The following is an 18,059-nucleotide window of genomic DNA, read 5'->3' as shown; positions in this document are numbered from 1 at the left end:
AGCATGCTTACATAAAAAAGAATAGATGAATAGATAACTTTAGTTTTAAAATGAATGTATAGTGGAGTAAAAGTACCATATATTTCAAAATAGTAGCCCTTACTCAAATAGCCGCTCACTACCTAATAACAGCCTGGGGTCTGAGTCTGACACCATTTTGCATAATAAACACCTCGTCCAAATAATAGTTGAGATTTATCTTGCGCCATACTCAGCCAATTCACAGCCGATTGTTATAATTCAAAGTGCTCCGTTGAGTGGCTAATGCCATTGGGTGTATGAATCATGTGTTTATATGCCTTTATCGAACGATATGGAGAGAGGTGGACTTTGGGTAATAATGTCCAAATGCGTCCCCGGTGCGGCGGTGTGTGTAACAGGAAGACCTCATGTGCATTGTGCACTGAGCTGTCGCTCTTGAATTAAGAGATTGTGCTTGTCATTAGATTTTCTACTGACATTCAAATGCAACCAAAAGCTACAGCTTATAATGAGAGCATTTGGATTTGTGGTGCTGCTGCACAATCATCAATTACTATCCAGAGAGAGAGAGAGAGAGAGAGAGAGAGAGAGAGAGAGAGAGAACCCATATGTTCAGCAGGTAATTATGCATACAAGTTCGGTTTCGCTCAGAAACTTTTTTCCTGTCCTTGTAGTTGTGTATGAGAGAATATTAGACGATACATAGATAACCTAGTCCTATGTCAAATTCAATGTATGACATAACTACAGTGGGGATATATTAGATGCAGCTGTTATTTTATCAACTTAGGTTATCAACACATTGAGCGCAACATCAGATGATTCCAGCCAGGATGATAGGGTGACAGGAGAGGAAGAGTGACAGTATAGTAGAGAGAAAGAATTAAGGGGATTTTATTTTCGTGGGTTGGTGGACCCGCCTTGGCCGCCCCTCAATATTGCGTCGGAATGTGGGTGATGCACTCTCTCTCAATATTACGTCAAAAGACTATATGCCTGCAATATACTGTATGTTTACCATATAATTTTGCACTTTAAACATGCTCGGGAGCAACTGTAACCAATTAATGGCCTGGTGCAGGCCAGTGCAAAAATAAATGCAAGCCTACTGCAAATAGACGCCTAGTTCCTTTTAAATGCCCGGGGTCCAAATCGATTTTGCAAAATTTTAAACGCATAGCCTACTATTTGTAAATATGCGGGTACAATATTTGGATCTGAGATATAGTGGTGTTAGAAGTAAAAGTACTGGAAATTGTACCATTAAAGTACAAATACCGTAAAATTGTACTTAGGTACAGTAAAATGTACTTAGTTACTTTCCACCACTGCTCACCTCCCAGTACGAGACACGGAAGGCCTACTACAAGAAGTCCAGCAGGCCCGGTAGGCGCTCGTTCTCCGTCCTCTGTCCCCTCTGTCTGTCCCTCCCTGGTGTCCCTCTGTCTGTCCCTCCCTGGCGTCCCTCCCTGGTGTCCCCGCCGCTGCAGAGACTGCAACCGTGTGATGCGCATCACCTCTACCAGCTGGCTGACGATCCAGAAAGACAGCTTCAAGTCGGCAGACATGGCTTTCTCACATCACACTTCAGGGGACTAACTAGGTCAACAGCAAACTCAAGGCTGGATTAAAGCACAATCTGCTGCAGCTGAGCGTCTTGAGACTCTCTCTCTCTCTCTTTCCTTTCTGTGCCTTAATTCCCCCCTAACTCTTTTAGTGTCTTTTCACTTTCTTCCTTTTCTATTCCCTGCTAAGTTAGACACAACCAGGTCTGTGCAGCATTAGTGTCACTCTGTCTGTGTGTGTGTGTGTGTGTGTGTGTGTGTGTGTGTGTGTGTGTGTTTTTCACTGTTGGACACAGTGAAAGGCTGTTTGTTGCTCTGGGTTTATTAAGACGGGCCGGGCCTGACACATGCTTGTTCCCTTCTGTCCCTGTTTCCTCCTCCTCCTCCTTCCACCTCCCCTGGACAGGTCATCCCCGACTGGAAGGAGCAGGAGTGGGACGACGAGAAGCCAGAGTCCTACGCCGGCATCTTCCACTTCCGCTTCTGGCGCTTCGGGGAGTGGGTGGACGTGGTGATCGACGACCGACTGCCCACAGTGGACAACCAGCTGGTGTACTGTCACTCGGACGACAGCAATGAGTTCTGGAGTGCCCTGGTCGAGAAGGCTTACGCCAAGTCAGTGACGTTCACGACATTTCCCGTGTGACGAAGTAGACGACAGTGTTAGAGCAGTGGTTCCCAAACCTTTTTTGCCCGTGACCCAAAAGAAAATATAGACATTCCCCCGGGACCCAAACTAGTGAAAATCTAGAAAGATCTACAAGCTCACAACAAGCTTGTAGATCGGCTATTTTCACTACTCACTACATTTGTTTTCTAATTTATGGAAATTCATAGATTTTTCTTTTCTTTTCCTAACAGTGTGTTAGCACAAAGTGCTAACTATTAAAGATGCTTTTACTAAATTATGACTGAAAACAAGTTATAAATACTCTTGTTACTATAGTTGTGTCGCTTTTTCATATACTTTTTGAGAGGTGCTACCCCCTCCTATGCCCAGCTTTGTGTGTTTGTGTGAATCATTGCAATTATTTGATTGGATGAGCACCCCATAGCAATGATTTGATTGGCTGATTCAGAAGGCATTTGTATAGAATCAGCCTCATAAGGCCTGAGACCAGATTCTACAAATCTTGTAGAATCTTCTAAATCATGACAGTTTTCCTACCTACATGTCAACTATATCAGTATAGTTCTCAAACTAGTTCATGTCAAGGAACCCAGAAATTAAATGCAATTGGCGGCCGACCCCCATCTGAAAATATGTTGTCCAGGGACCCGGCCAGAAGCAAAGATGTCCAAAACAGCAGACGCCTGCGCTACGAGCTGGTAGATCTGCTATTTTTAACAGATAGATTTTATCTATACATAAAATAATGGTTAAAAGTGGTTAAAAAGCTAAAGTGACATTGATGCGTTCCAGGTCTTAATGGGGTAATGGGTTAAGCGGCAGGCCCTTCCTGGATATGAAAAGAGTTGAAAACCACTGGGATAGTGGGTTAAGCCAGTGGTTCCCAAAGTGGGGTCTGGGGACCCCCAGTGGTACTTGAGGGAGTTCCAGGGGGTCCCCAGCCAAATGATAATTAGGAACCATATGGACCGTTATGGGTCTGTAACTCAGAGAGTGTACGGCTCAATTTTTACACTCTACTTTAACTTTGATTTTACAATATACACTGGGGTCCCAGAGATAGAAATGCCATTAAATAGGGGACCGTAGCCTAATTCAGGTCAAACTGGGGGCCCAGTTTGAAAATCACTGCTAGAGCCGTAAAAATCTTCTCTTATGGGGTCCTTGGCATATATTTTCAAATAGGGGTTCCGCGGGGCTAATGAGCATCATTTTGGGGGTCCTTGCCATGAAAAGGTTTTGGAACCCCTGGGTTAAGCGGCGGGCCCTCTCCTCTCCTTCCCCTTGGCAGGGTGTACGGCTGCTACGAGGCGCTGGACGGAGGCAACACGGCCGACGCCCTAGTGGACTTCACGGGGGGCGTGTCGGAGCCCGTGGACCTGCTGGAGGCCCAGGCGGCCACGGACGAGGTGGCCCGCAACCAGCTGTTTGAACGAGTCCTCAAGGTCCACAACAGAGATGGTCTCATCAGCTGCTCCATCAGAGTGAGTACTATAGTACACTGCATGCCACTGAATAATAGTGTTGTAGTACTCCAGCAATTGACTCGTCTCGAGTCCAGGTCTCAAGTCCACATTTTCATTGACTCGGTCTCATCTCTGTCTCGCCCCTTAATTTGACTAGGACTTGACTCAGTCTCAGACCAAATGACTCAGGACTCTTCCCCCACTCGAGTCCACTCGAGTCACTACAATGAGGAGCCCATTCACATTTACGTCTAGGCTAGCTGTCTAGGCTTTGCATAGATTGTACATTACATTCACCCATTAACGCACACAGTGAGTCATACATAAACTGATGGAGGAGGACACCTGCACGTCGTGAGCAATTAGCGGTTCAGAGTGTTGCTGAAGTACTGTACATGCTGTACTTCCTTCCGTTTCTGTAGTTATTGCCACGTCTACATTGCCAGACACAGGGAGGGGACAACTCCATCGTCTTATCGGAGCACGTTTCAGAATGCACTTACTCATCTAGCCATGGGAGTCTGACCTTTTGGATTGTCTCTAGTGCGTCGTGTCCGTTCCCAGGCTACAATAGTCTAGTCGACCAATTTATAACACGCAGCCATTGTTATTACAAAATCGAGTGCACGACGCGTATTCTGTCTCCTTTATATGCATGAGTTCTCACCTCGGCAAACCCATTTCTGAACAGTGGCAGCGAGACCGTACGCTGGCAACGTGTTGAGCAGCATCCTAAATAAAGACCGTACGCTGGCAACGTGTTGAGCAGCATCCTAAATAAAGATGCAGCCTCTCTCCCTCTCCTTGGCTCTGGTCTTTTCATCTGGCACACACACAGGGATGTCTCTGGTAGGGGCGGCACGCCACTATGGACCTTTGTTTTACCCGCCTTGATTCGAACCGTGTTCTCCTGTATGGGAATCCAAACACAGTGGTGGAAAGTAACTAAGTACATTTTCTTACTGTAAGTACTGTACTTAAGTACAATGTTGAGGTATTTGTACTTTGTAAACTAGTACTTCTACTCCACTACATCACAGAGCCAAATATTGTACTTTTACTCCACTACATTTATTTAAAAAGAGTTACTAGTTACTTTGATTATTATTACAAAACATACATTAAACACTTCAGACCTAGCGCTAGCTCACAATGCGTCACAATGAAACGCATTGTGAGCTTGTAGATCGGCTATTTTCAAATGATTTTTATACATTTGAAAACTTGAAATGGGACATTCTGCGTGAGTACTTTTACCTTTGGTACTTTAGGTACATTTTCATGCCAATACTTTTGTATTTTTACTCAAGTAAATGTTGAATTCCGGACTTTTACTTTTAGCTAGGGATGTGCCGATAAGTAATTGCTGTTATGGCCGATAACCGATATTACCGATGTCAATATGATCTAATTCTGTATAAAAAAATTACATGTAACGGGGTATCTTCACTGCAGGCTTAAGGCCTATTCATAGTCTGGATTTTCGGTGGTAAGGTGACCACCTCTCCGGTGGTGAGCTGACCACCGGAGCTGAAATAACGTTGAGCGGTGGTGAGTAAAAACAGAGAGAAGGGCTGGAGCGCTGGGGTTGGTTTGCTCTTCACCGCGGCTCGTGACGTCATGTTGTAGTTCGGTGGTCACCCCACCACCGAAAATCCAGACAATGTATGAGCCTTTAGGCAAGTCAAATTTAACTTTAATACCTTTATATTTAATATTGTGAGCTTGTAGATCTGTTCAAGCTGTTACTTTGGGCTTGTTTATTTGTAAAGACAGACAGATTAATCGGACCGATTAATTAATCGGTCTGATTGATTAATCGAACTGATGCCGATTAATCTAAAAACAATTGGAATCGGACGATACCGATGTGTTTGCCGATTAATCTCCCATCACTAAACGGAACAACAACTGAGTACTTTTTCCACTGAACTGGAATCCAAACATCAACCACTCCGCCAAAAGGGTGGACAGGGGAGATATTAGACTTCTATATGGTAGGTCAGGTCTTCTCCACTGTTGACAGCACATAGTCTTTTTTTTAGATTGTTTTGGGGTTTTTTATTACTTTATTTATAGGACCGTAGACTGACAGGAAATGCCGGGAGAGAGATGGCATATGACACGCAGCAAAGGTTGTCGGGATCGGATTGGGATTCTATAACCTGCGACACACGGTCAGGCTGCTGTCATGGTCTTTTGAGTAAGATTCCATTTAGTTTTTATTCACATGTCAGTCTCATACAACTAAATTTACAGTTGATTTAGTCGACTAAAATGTATGTTTGGCATACATGATGGCGTCGTAATGTCTGATTGGCCTTGTGCCCGAAAATAGCCGATCTACAAGCTCACAATGTGTCACACTGCAACACGTAGATTGGCTATTTCTGGAGCGCAACACCCACACCCTACCAAGCATAAAATAACACTAGTCCCACCCTAATATTTTAGTCTAGTTTTATAATTTTATAAGTTGACGAAGACGTTGAACAGATTTAGACATATTTGTAGTCATCATAGGCATAGCTTAGTTTTTATTTCGTTTTCGTCAGTGGAGAAAAAGGTAGTCGACCAACATGTTTTGTCATGGTTTTAGTCGACGAAATGAACACTCTTCTGCTGTGCTACAGGCTTCTACTGGTGTGCATTATTTTCACCCTGGATACAAACTGACAGTTTAGAGATGAATGTGGAATAGCTCTTCAAGCTATTGGATGGGAGATGGACCGATGAGAGAATATATAAATCATTCTTTGCTCTAGACTCTAGACTAGAGTCTGGTAGCAGGGTTGTGTGGTTGTCAATCTGTTTGTTGTGTTCTGGGGTTTGTCTGTTTATAAATTCAATGGCCCCTGAAAGGCAGCAATGCATTTTCGATTCTTAGCTTCTTATTCATAAGAAGCAGTGGAACAATCATGTATTGAGCAGGGAATTATTTATCAGTGCCCGTGTTTGTACAGACACCATGTTTAGCATGCTAGACTGTTGCTGGTCTATTTGTGTCTGTCTGTCTGTCTGTCTGTCTGTCTATCTGTCTGTCTGTCTGTCGGTCGTAATACTATGCGACCTCTGTGATGAAATACATCATATACGGTATGACAGAAGGGGACTGAACACATTATTTGATCGTACAACTAATTTTCTGATAACGTGGCCTGCTCACATGACTTCATCCTTCCTCTGTTGTTTTCGATTCGCGAGCGCTGACAGCGGTGCGATATTCATTTGTTATAGAATCATTCATTCCAAAGTGGAAAGTACATTTGCCTAAGTACTGTACTTAAGTACAGTTTTGAGATATCTGTACTTTACTTGAGTATTTCAAACAACTACATCTCGGATCCAAATATTGTACTTCTACTCCACTACATGTATTTGAAAACTTTAGTTACTACTACTACTATCTATGTAGATTTAGATTATTATTACAAAACATACATTAACCACTTCAGCCCTAGATACATTTCGGCCATTTGAAAATAGATGATCTACAAGCTCACAATGCGTCGCATTGTGTTGTTTTTGTATACAAGATTTTTATACATTTGTAAACTAGAAACAGGACATTCTGCATAAATTTACCAACAGTAAAAGTACTACTTTTACTTTTGGTACTTTAAAGGACAACCAAGGTTCACCCCAAATCACACCTTGGAAAGCATGAGTGTCTATTTCAAACAAAGTGTTTTTTGACTTGGGGTCATTTAATTTGACCCCCAGTATTAGGATATATTAGGATGTTGATATTCATTCATCAGCCAACACTCCCCACTGACATGTAGTTATACCCCCCCCCCCCCCCCCCTCCCCAGAGAGGACGCATAGGGCCTTAGTCCTACTCCTCCTCCAAGCCAACACTCCCCACTGACAGGTAGTTACCCCCTCCCCCCCTCCCCAGAGAGGACGTATAGGGCCTTAGTCCTACTCCTCCTCCCAGCCAACACTCCCCACTGACAGGTAGTTACCCCCTCCCCCCCTCCCCAGAGAGGACGTATAGGGCCTTAGTCCTACTCCTCCTCCCAGCCAACACTCCCCACTGACAGGTAGTTCCATTTAGTGTGCAGTGGTTCTCAAACTTTAAAATTTCAAGGACCCCCATAACTCTGAGAGTGTACAAATGGGTTCCATCTGTACACACCTTTACGGGCCATTTGGAACCCACTGAAGGACACTTTGAGACCCACTGGTGTAACGTTTCCAGTGAGCCAACATGGTCTGTTTGAACAGAATGCAACAGAGCCTTCATTCCTATCAGCGGTAACGCCTGTGAAGGAAGTAGGGAAGTGTCCAGAAGTTGGCGTGTGTGTGTGTGTGTGTGTGTGTGTGTGTGTGCTTAGAGCCTATTTCCTTTGGTTTCCGCCTGCAGGCGACCACGGTGGAGGACATGGAGGCGCGGCTAGACTGCGGCCTGGTGAAAGGCCACGCGTACGCCGTCACCGACGTGCGCAAAGTGCGCCTGGGCCACGGACTGCTGGCCTTCTTCAAGTCCGAGAAGCTGACGATGATCCGCATGAGGAACCCCTGGGGGGAGAAGGAGTGGAGCGGCCCGTGGAGTGACAGGTAAAACATGAAGCGGCTCATTGACCTTTTGCAGACCGCGGCCATCTTTCTAACAGACTTTGGAAGCGCTCGTTTTTAAAGCAACGTCCTGCTGCCTCCTGCATTATGGCACATTCAAAACAGATGTTACACATGGGTCGTTGTCGAGTGATATCCAACGAACACTTAGGAAAAGAATCACCTGCAAGGGCAGAAAGTAGCTCGTAACATGTCTACAGTGGATTTTTATGAAACAAACACTTTGCAGATTAGATAGAAAGAGGATAATTCAAGCTTTTCGTACAGCTGCAAGATTGGTGAGTTTGACGTGTTGTTGAACACACACAGCTTAATGTCGGGAAAGTTACACAACTATACTGTAGAAAAAAACATATGATAGGGTGCTAAGAGAGGAAGTGTGGTACTGCACGAGGAAGTCAGGTGTGGCAGTGAAGTGTGTCAGAATGGTGCAGGACATAATGAGGACGTCATGGCAGCAGTGGTGGAAATTAGATTACTTAAGTGTACAAATTTGAGGTATTTGTGCTTTACTTGAGAAGGCCTATTTCAATTTCCAATTCTACTCCACTACATTTCAGGTCCAAATATAGTAATTTTACTCCACTACAGTTATTTGAAATCTTTAGTTACTAGTTACTTTGATTATTATTACAAAACTTAATCCCTATTATACATTTCGGCCAATCGCGACGCATTTTCTCAAAACTTGAAATGGGACATTCTGCACATTGAACTCTTTTACTTTTGGTACTTTAAGTACATTTTCATGGCAATACCTTTGTACTTTTACTCAAGTACATTTTGAATTGTGGACTTTTACTTACTCATGGCCAGTTGTGAGGAGTGCAGTATAATGAGTGATGATGGACGGGATCAAGGTGGGAGTGGGCGTGCATCAAGGACTGGCACTGAGCCCTTTCCTGTTTAGTTATATGGACAGCACCGTGGACTGTGATGTCCATATTATGGACAGCACCGTGGACTGTGATGTCCATATTATGGACAGCACCGTGGACTGTGATGTCCATATTATGGACAGCACCGTGGACTGTGATGTCCATATTATGGACAGCACCGTGGACTGTGATGTCCATATTATGGACAGCACCGTGGACTGTGATGTCCATATTATGGACAGCACCGTGGACTGTGATGTCCGTGGACGACATTGCGTCGTGAGGAGAGGGAACAGCTTGAGGACAGCCTAGAAAAGCATGGGTGCTGCACGCACTCATTTATTCTAATATACAGTAAATCAAAGCATATATAGATTGCTGCTTAGCAGAAATTAAAATGAAAAAATAAGCTCTAAGATATTTTCAATTTTTTCTTTTTAATGGAAATGGCAGCTCGGATTTGAGGAGGTGTGGGTATGGTTTTGCCCACTCAATTCATAATTAACGTTCCAATTTTGGAGCTCTGGCTCAAAGAACTGAACCGGTTCCCATTGGGAACCAACCGGTGGAAAAGGAGTCACAGAGGAAGATGCAGAAAACGGAACCAGATGGAAAGTGATGATCCTGCAGTGGTGACCCTGATGGGAATTAGCCGAAAGAAGACGAATAAAGAAGATCCAATCGTATCTTTTACAAAGTGAACCATGAGTTGTGCCGGTTTACCACAGAATAGTCACAGCCTTGTTACAGTGTTGACAACACTTCTAGAACTAATAGCACTCTAAATGCATATTCCCATCATAACATAGCACATGGTGCCTAGCTTGCATGTTATTCAGGAGAGGTATCATACAATATTAACCATGAAGATTTTTGCGAAACCTTAGAATATAATAAGTTGTGCTCTGGTCACAATCTGAAAATAAAATGACATGATTCATGCTGAATCATATCTGATTGAAAACATTTGAGGAGGCCACACAAAGTGGATTTAATCTGTATTGAAGTGACCTCAAACAAAAGAAGCATACAGTTGAGTAATGGCCTATTGTTTAGCAACAACATTCATAAGCAACAAAATGGTACAAAAACTAAATCTATTTTCAAACCTTTAATGAATTTAGCTATAGCGGGTTTTTGTAAAGGTTTCAGTCTTTTAATTCTGAGCAGTATCATGGAGACAGCACAGCTCAAATCAGGTGCCATCATCCTCACCTATTCACAGTTATTGATGGAAAAGTACTTACATGTTTTACTTAAATAAAAACTAATACTGCACTATAGAAATAGTAAATGTACAGAATTCAAAAAGTACTTGAGTAAAAGTACAAAGGTATTGCTATTGGCATCGAAATGGACTTAAAGTACCAAAAGTAGAATGTACTCATTGTGCAGAATGTCCCATTTCAAGTTTTCAAATGTATCAACATATTTTGAAAATAGCAGATCTACAAGCTCACAATGTGTCGCTCCGCAAAACACATTGTGAGCTTGTAGATCGGCTATTTCTGAATGGCCGAATATAGGGTTGAAGTGGTTAATGTATGTTCTGTAATAATAATCTAAATCTACAAGGTAACTAATAACTACATTTTTCAAATAAATGTAAGGAAGTGAAAGTACAAATACCTCAAAACCGAGCGCCCCTCAAAACTATACTTAAGTACAGTACTTAAATGAATGTACCTAGTTCCTTTCCACCATTGTTCACAGTCACAACAGTGCCCTACGGAGCACCCAGACAGTCTAGAGCTGCTTACAGCTTCAGATCACGTCTACGTGAATCAAAATTACTTGTCCACACAAGTGGCCTTTTAATCAGACGGCAAGTTTTTCCGCAAAGGAAATGAATTAGAGTGTCCTATTCTCAGGACATCATCTTCCCTACCTCCGTCCATGGCTTCTCATTCCATCCCTAATACCCCTGGGGAACATAGCAGAGAATGAAATGAAATGATAGCAGCACTACCTCTTCCCCCGCACCACTTTGTGTTTTCATATTGTTAGATGCCTCCTGCTCGTTGAAACCAGCTGGAATGGGTAATGCTGGCTTATAAAGGAACCTAAATTATAGATGAGAGCAAGAGAAACAAATGTTATTAAAGAGCAGGGAGTTCTCTCTCTCTCTTTATCTCTTTATCTCTCTCTCTCTCTCTCTCTCTCTCTCTCTCTCCACCCCACCCTCTTAGTCTTTGATTTATCTAATCGGACAGTAACGTTTGACTTGTCTACTCTTTGTCTTTGTCATATGTTTTGGTCTATCTATGTTTTTGTATTTGTATTCGTAATTTGATTAGACGTATGTTTTGATTGAAACTTTTCGTCTCTTGTATTACTTTTTAATCAAGTGTTACAACATTTGTATTCTCTCTCTCTCTCTCTCTCTCTCTCTCTCTCTCTCTCTCCCCTCTGTTTCTCTCTCATGCTCTCTTTATTCTTGCTCAATCACTCTGTCTCTTTGGCTCAGCGTCTATGCCAGCTGAATTATTTATTCACAATTTCATTAAGAATCGTGAATGCGTGGATTCTGATCGACTGTCAAGGGGTGCAGGCTTGTCGGTAAATTATAAACGGATAGCTTATACATTCTGTGTTATGGTTGGTTCCCCTTGCCAATGAAGGAGATGTTATTCCCCCCAGTTTTCACTAGAATTACTTTACTTTGAGGCAAGGCAAGTGTACAAACTTATTTGTATTTCAACAAGGCAAAAGTGCCTTAAAATAAACACACACTCAAGTGGTGAAGGTTGTTGTGTTTTCCTTGTCTGTAACTGTGTGTGTGTGTGTGTGTGTGTGTGTGTGTGTGTGTGTGTGTGTGTGTGTGTGTGTGTGTGTGTGTGTGTGTGTGTGTGTGTGTGTGTGTGTGTGTGTGTGTGTGTGTGTGTGTGTGTGTGTGTGTGTGTGTGTGTGCGTGTGTGCGTGCGCGTGCATGTGTGCGTTTCAGCTCAGAGGAGTGGAACAAAGTGAGCAAGAGTGAGAGAGAGAAGTTGGGCGTCACCGTGCAGGACGATGGCGAGTTCTGGTAAGAAGAACCATAGACAGAAGAACCATAGACAGAAGAACCATAGACAGAAAGGTAGAACCATAGACAGAAAGGTAGACGCCTCCACAGACAGAAGAACAATAGACAGAAAGGTATAGACGCCTCCTTCGGCTCTGAACCACTTCGAGGCTCTGACCACTCTGAACCTCCTTCAGCTCAAAGTGTGCAGTGGTTTTCAAACATTTGAATTTCAAGGACCCCCATAACTCACTTTCAGAGTTACACACCCATACAGGGCCATTTGGAACCCATACAGGGCCATTTGGACATGTTCATGTATCGTCACAACTCAGTGGTTAGAACATGAATAAAATCAGAAGACAAACAGCAATAAGAATATTACACATTCGTCAGAGGTGTGTGCCTGTTGAATAATATGCATTTATCAGTAGTGCGTGATGTGTGTCAGCGTATGTCCATAACAATGAGAAGCTGGCGTGCGTGTCTGTATGCGTCTCGACTGTTCGTGCGTGGTGCAAACGCTGCGTCAGAGAGTCTCTTCCTTTGGGGGTCAGCGTTTGGTCAAAAAGTCACTGCGTGGTCACACAAACATTGCGTGACAAACCGTTGTTTCTCATCTCTCTAATCAGGCCTGTGTCTTCTCACAAACCCCTTTTCCTGGCTGGAGTCGCTGGGGAAATGTGGTGTTGGTAATTTCATTGAGTTATTGTCATGGAGGGATGTCACCCCCCCCCCCCCCCCCCTCCCTAATGTTGCTGGTGTTTCTACTAACTATATGCTCACTCAGGAGAAACCGGTCTGGGGGGTCATGTCCTCTCTTCATTGCTCAGCCTTAAATTGTATTATTGCCAATTCACCTCCTCCCAACGTCACGCTACACAGTGTTTCCAGTGAGCCAACACGCACAATAGCAGCAGCACCCTGACTCTGTTTGACCAGAATGTAACAGAGCCTTCGTTAGTACTGTATCATCGGTAACACCTCAATTAAAATTGACACCCGCCCGCCTCCACTCCTCCGCCCAATGTAGGATGACTTTCGACGACTTCAGCCAGTACTTCACCGACCTCATCTTGTGTCGCCTCATCAACACCTCCTACCTGAGCATCCACAAAACCTGGGAGGAGGAGGTGATGAAGGGCTCCTGGGTCCACCGCCAGGACCCGCTCCGCAACCGCGCCGGAGGCTGCATCAACCACAAGGTCACCTTCCTGCAGAACCCACAGGTGAGTAGCAGTGGGTTCAACCACAAGGTCACCTTTCTTCAGAACCCACAGGTGAGTAGCAGTGGGTTCAACCAGGTCACAAGGTGGAAAAAGTACTACATGTTTTAGGGCTATGTCCAGCTTTGAGGGTTTGTGTAAACACAAGCATTGTCCCAACAGAAACAATGAATGCCATTGATAATGAATAGCCAGCTTTGAGCGTTTATCCCCCAACACACAAGTTGGATGCCATTGATAATGAATGTCTAGCTTTGAGTGTTTGTGTAAACACAAACATTGCGTAAACACAAACATTGAAGACGAAGGTGAGTGTAGCTGTCCCAGTTATGGGTATTTAGCTTATTTTTTTGAAAATGCATATTGTGATTGAATGTATTTTTGTTTTGGGCATCAAACTGTAGTTTTTGGTATTTGTATGGTAAATGCATGGTGAGATAGTGCCATCTACTGTGCTCTGTATTTGTGGTCTGTTTGACTGTTTCATGGGCAGGTTGAATTAGGCTCACCTAAGCAGCTAATCACCTCATTTCAATCACCTGTTGAGTATTTTCAGTAGCACCGAAGAGACGACTTTAGGACGGTACCCGCCCCCCCCCGAACCACAAATGACGTCAAATTGTAGGCTCTACAGAGCCGAACAGACTTTTATTCGGCTCTAAATTAGGAGTATGAATCGGCCCTAAGATTCAAGGTGCAATTATGGTGGGCGCTGTGGTCGTCATGATGGGCCACCCCTGCTCGGCCACAATAAAATGAATTTAACGGGTTGGGTTCGGGCCGCGAGTCAGGTCAGTGGCAGGTCAATAGTGTAGATCTGCTATTTTCAAATATTTTTGAGGGGCGCTAGCCCCTCCGATATCCAGCTTTTGGTGTCTGTCTGGGACAGACTGTCATTAAATTGCCATTGACAATGAATGAATTTTACGTCATAGTGTCTTAGACATACCGGTAGTGTCAATTTTATGACATGATGATGTACGATGAGAAGAGCGCCCCTCACTTCACACGGGTGTGGTTTTTAAAAATACATTATATACATTTGAAAACTTGTGAAATTGGACATTCTGCATAATGATTACTTTCTACTTTTGGTACCATACTGTTGTTCTTTTACTCAGGTGAATTTTGAATTCCGGACTTTTAGTTGTAACATAGTATTTCTACATTGCCGTATTGATACTTTTAAGTATTCAAAAAATGTAATACTTTTTCCACCAATGGTCATAATTGCGAACGCAATGAGCACTTACTATGAGACCTAGCAGATCATGTCTGTGCGTGTGTTCGTGTGTCCCCCCTTTGTGCCCATATATGGAGCTGAGTGATTTGTTTGTGATTTATGCAACACACACTGATTTATGCAACACAACTTATATGGTTATGGCTAAGTTAAAAACTTAACTTAAAAATAACTTAACTTAAATAAATAATAATTTAAAAATAAATCTTAAAAAAAACCAAATATGTACGAGCTGCGTTCGCTTCCCGCGTTTGCGCGTCTTACTGGTTTGTATCTCTCTCCTCGTCTGTCCAGATTGTGTTCGACGTGAAGAAGTTGGAGGATGAGGTTCTGATCTGCTTACAGCAGAAAGAGAAGAGAGCCACTCCCAAAGAGGGCAAAGGAGAGAACCTGGCCATAGGCTTCGACATTCACCGGGTACGCACACACGCAGCCACGCATGCACTCACGCACGCACGCAGAGACTTAAAAAAATAATCAAAAGGGGGACAACACTCCGAATTCGTCTTATATCTTTCTAAAGAGTTCATAAATAAAGGCAGAAAAGCCCCCAGAAATATCCTTAAAATGTATAAAAGGGGGACGTGTTGTGTTTGGGCACCAGATGAACGCATTGTGCCACGTTGTGTCCTGGTGCAGGTGGAGCTCAACAGAAAGTACCGGATGCACACGGCCCAGCAGAAGGTGGCGGGCTCCATCTACATCAACTCACGCTGCGTCTTCCTCAGGAAGGAGCTAAAGGAGGGTCGCTACGTCATCATCCCCACCACCTTTGACCCCGGGCAACAGGGCGACTTCCTGCTTCGTGTCTTCACTGACGTGCCTTCAGACTGCAAGTAAAGCTCAGCACAATGACCGTACTAGTGTGGTGGTTATAGGGATATTTTAGTGACTGCGGAATTAATTACATTGCGATGCCGCGTTCACTGCCTGGATTTCATTAACCTTTGAAGAACGACCGTGCTGACATCATCGTTCCTTTCCATGAAAATCCGCTTTGAAATGGTGTACTCGCTTGTCATAGTGTTGAAAAATAATCCAAAGTGGCGATCAACAACAGAGCGGAGGAGGAACCACCGCCGCCATTGAAATGCATTGGGCCTCAATATCCCTAAACTCTTTGCATGCCAGTGCGGCGGATGTTTTCCGATGACGTCATCAAAACGCGTCGCCTATCCCACAGTTCCTGCACTCTGTCCGATGGAAACCTCGTAAGTCTTAAAACGTATTAAAAACGCGAATTAAACAATATAAAAACGTAACTTGTGTAACTCGTGAATGGGAGGGAAATGATGATCAGTGGTGGAAGAAGTACTCACATTTTTGACGGGTACAGCTTTGAGTGTTTGTGTAAACACAAACATTGTCCTAACACAAATATTGAATGCCATTGGTAATGAATGGCCAGTTTTGAGTTTTTGTCTAAACACAAACATTGAAGACGAAGGTGAGTATGCAAATTGTGATTGGCCGGAATGAGATGATGTATGATGATGTATGATGGTAAGAGTGCCTCTCACTTCACTCAGGTGTGATTTTTTTTTACTTGAGTAAAAGTATCAGTAGTGTACTGCAGAAGCACTTTGTTACAAGTAAAAGTCCGCTGTTCAAAATGTACTTGAGTAAAAGTACAAAGGTATTGCTATCAAAATGTAATTAAAGTACCAACAGTAAAAGTACTCATCATGCAGAATGTCCCATTTCAAAATTTCAAATGTATATAAATCTTTTGAATATAGCAGATCTAGGAGCGTATATAGGGCCGATAGTGGTTAATGTATGTTTTGTAATAAATGTAGTGGAGTAGAAGCAAAAGTATCCTACTGTAAATTGGAAGAACTCAAGTACAAATACCTCAAAACTGTACTTGAGTACAGTACTTAAACTAAATATACTTAGTTTCTTTCCACCACTGTTAATAATTAACCATTATCCCAAAACACAAAGTATCGCCACGTCTGCAGTCACGAATCGTGACTGCTGCCTTGTTGAACGAAACAAAGAACATTGGGCACTTCAGGAAACTGACAAAGCGACACGGTCGTGACTGCCGTGGGAGTTTCCTATCGAGAAAAAAAACAATGTATTTTCGCAGAACATTAAAACCGTGATTTGCGATGCAATCATAATTTGCATAGATTTTTTTAGCTTTGCATCAATTCACTGATTGTGCGGTTTGATGACGCATCATTCACGGCAACACACAGTGCGGCAAAACTAGTAGATTGTGACAGAAAATCTCTCCAGCGTGCATAGGAAAGTATGAAATCTTTTCCTACTGGCAAATATGGCTGATAGTCTACTAGTCTCTATAATTTAATCCATTAAGAACTGAGTCCGGTTCTACAAATGCCTTCTAAATCAGTAGTTCAAGTCCAAGGACCTCCAAAATGATATGTATTTGGCCGTGTATTGTCCAACTCAACCTGCACATTTACTGTAGGTTCCCCTTGCAGCACGAGCAGTGTGTGGGTGTTTGTATTGCACACAGACAATATTTGAGTGGAACCAACTCTTTTTTTCCCCCTGCACCTTCTTTCAGTGCAATAGAATGCATGTCAACCTGTCCCTATTTGTTTTGTAACAATAAAAAGGGATGTTGGAGAACCACTGCTTTACACAATGTTTGTCCCTGAATACGGGACGCATAGGGTCCCGGTTGGAACAACACATTTTCAGATGGGGGTCCGGCGGCCAATACCGATAATTCTGGGGGTTCCTTAACATGAAATATCTGGTCTCAGGTCTGGAGTGTTTAACCGTGTTGTTCTCCATGCTTACCGCACAGAGAGCTGTCTCTGGACGAGCCGCCCCAGACATGCTGGACAGGGATGTGCGGCTACCCCCAGCTGGTCACTCAGGTCCACGTGCTGAACGCAGAGGGGCTGCAGGGACAGGACTCCAACGGAGGTACGTACAGCACAGTGAGAGCACTGGCCACAGCGCTGTCCAAAGGCTGTTAACGTTTGTTCACCTGATTCTGTTCCTGTAGTCCTGTGCTGTCGATCGCATCGTCAGTGTGTCTTTTCTCTAGTTATATCCAGTTAACTATTCATTTTGAAATACATTTTTGCTCCTAGCCACCAAAATGTGGAACGCCCTACCAACAGCCATTAAGACATGTGAATACCTTGACTCCTTCAAAAGCGCTCTCAAAGGGCACCTACGGACGGCTGCAATTAGGAACTGGCCCCTGTAAAATCTGAGTCCCCCCTCAGCCCCTTTTCACTACAATCCCAAATAAGCAGACACCCATATCAAAATCCAAGGCACTTCAGCACCACCTAGTGGTTCCTGGAGGCGTTGACGTTAAATGACTGTGGCAATATTTGAGACCCCCATCAGTGTTTACAATAATACAATTTAGGCATTTAGCAGACGCTCTTAATCCAGAGCGATTTACAATAAGCAAGAACAACACATGGCAATACATCAAATACATTAAGAAAATAATCATCAAGAATCATGCAGTACGTAAGCTAAGAA

General features: G+C 43.4%; 1 protein-coding gene across 1 annotated transcript in view; it reads left to right on the top strand.

The window, feature by feature from the left end:
• Positions 1-18,059, top strand: part of capn5b (calpain 5b) — a gene marked incomplete at both ends in the record, with an annotated part of 36,634 nt that overhangs the window by 17,448 nt on the left and 1,127 nt on the right. The window contains 8 exons of the mRNA XM_080779509.1: positions 1,954-2,162; positions 3,470-3,662; positions 8,014-8,207; positions 12,048-12,125; positions 13,138-13,333; positions 14,868-14,990; positions 15,213-15,409; positions 17,362-17,483. Of these exons, the coding sequence (XP_080635635.1) occupies positions 1,954-2,162; positions 3,470-3,662; positions 8,014-8,207; positions 12,048-12,125; positions 13,138-13,333; positions 14,868-14,990; positions 15,213-15,409; positions 17,362-17,483 (1,312 nt within the window). The remainder of the gene's footprint in view (positions 1-1,953; positions 2,163-3,469; positions 3,663-8,013; positions 8,208-12,047; positions 12,126-13,137; positions 13,334-14,867; positions 14,991-15,212; positions 15,410-17,361; positions 17,484-18,059) is intronic.

This window comes from Protomyctophum bolini, assembly GCF_963924005.1.
Source record: "Protomyctophum bolini genome assembly, chromosome: 13".
In the NCBI taxonomy this organism is placed as follows: domain Eukaryota; kingdom Metazoa; phylum Chordata; class Actinopteri; order Myctophiformes; family Myctophidae; genus Protomyctophum; species Protomyctophum bolini.
The sequence above is the reverse complement of the archived record's forward strand: the minus strand, read 5'-3'. Positions and strand labels throughout refer to the sequence as shown.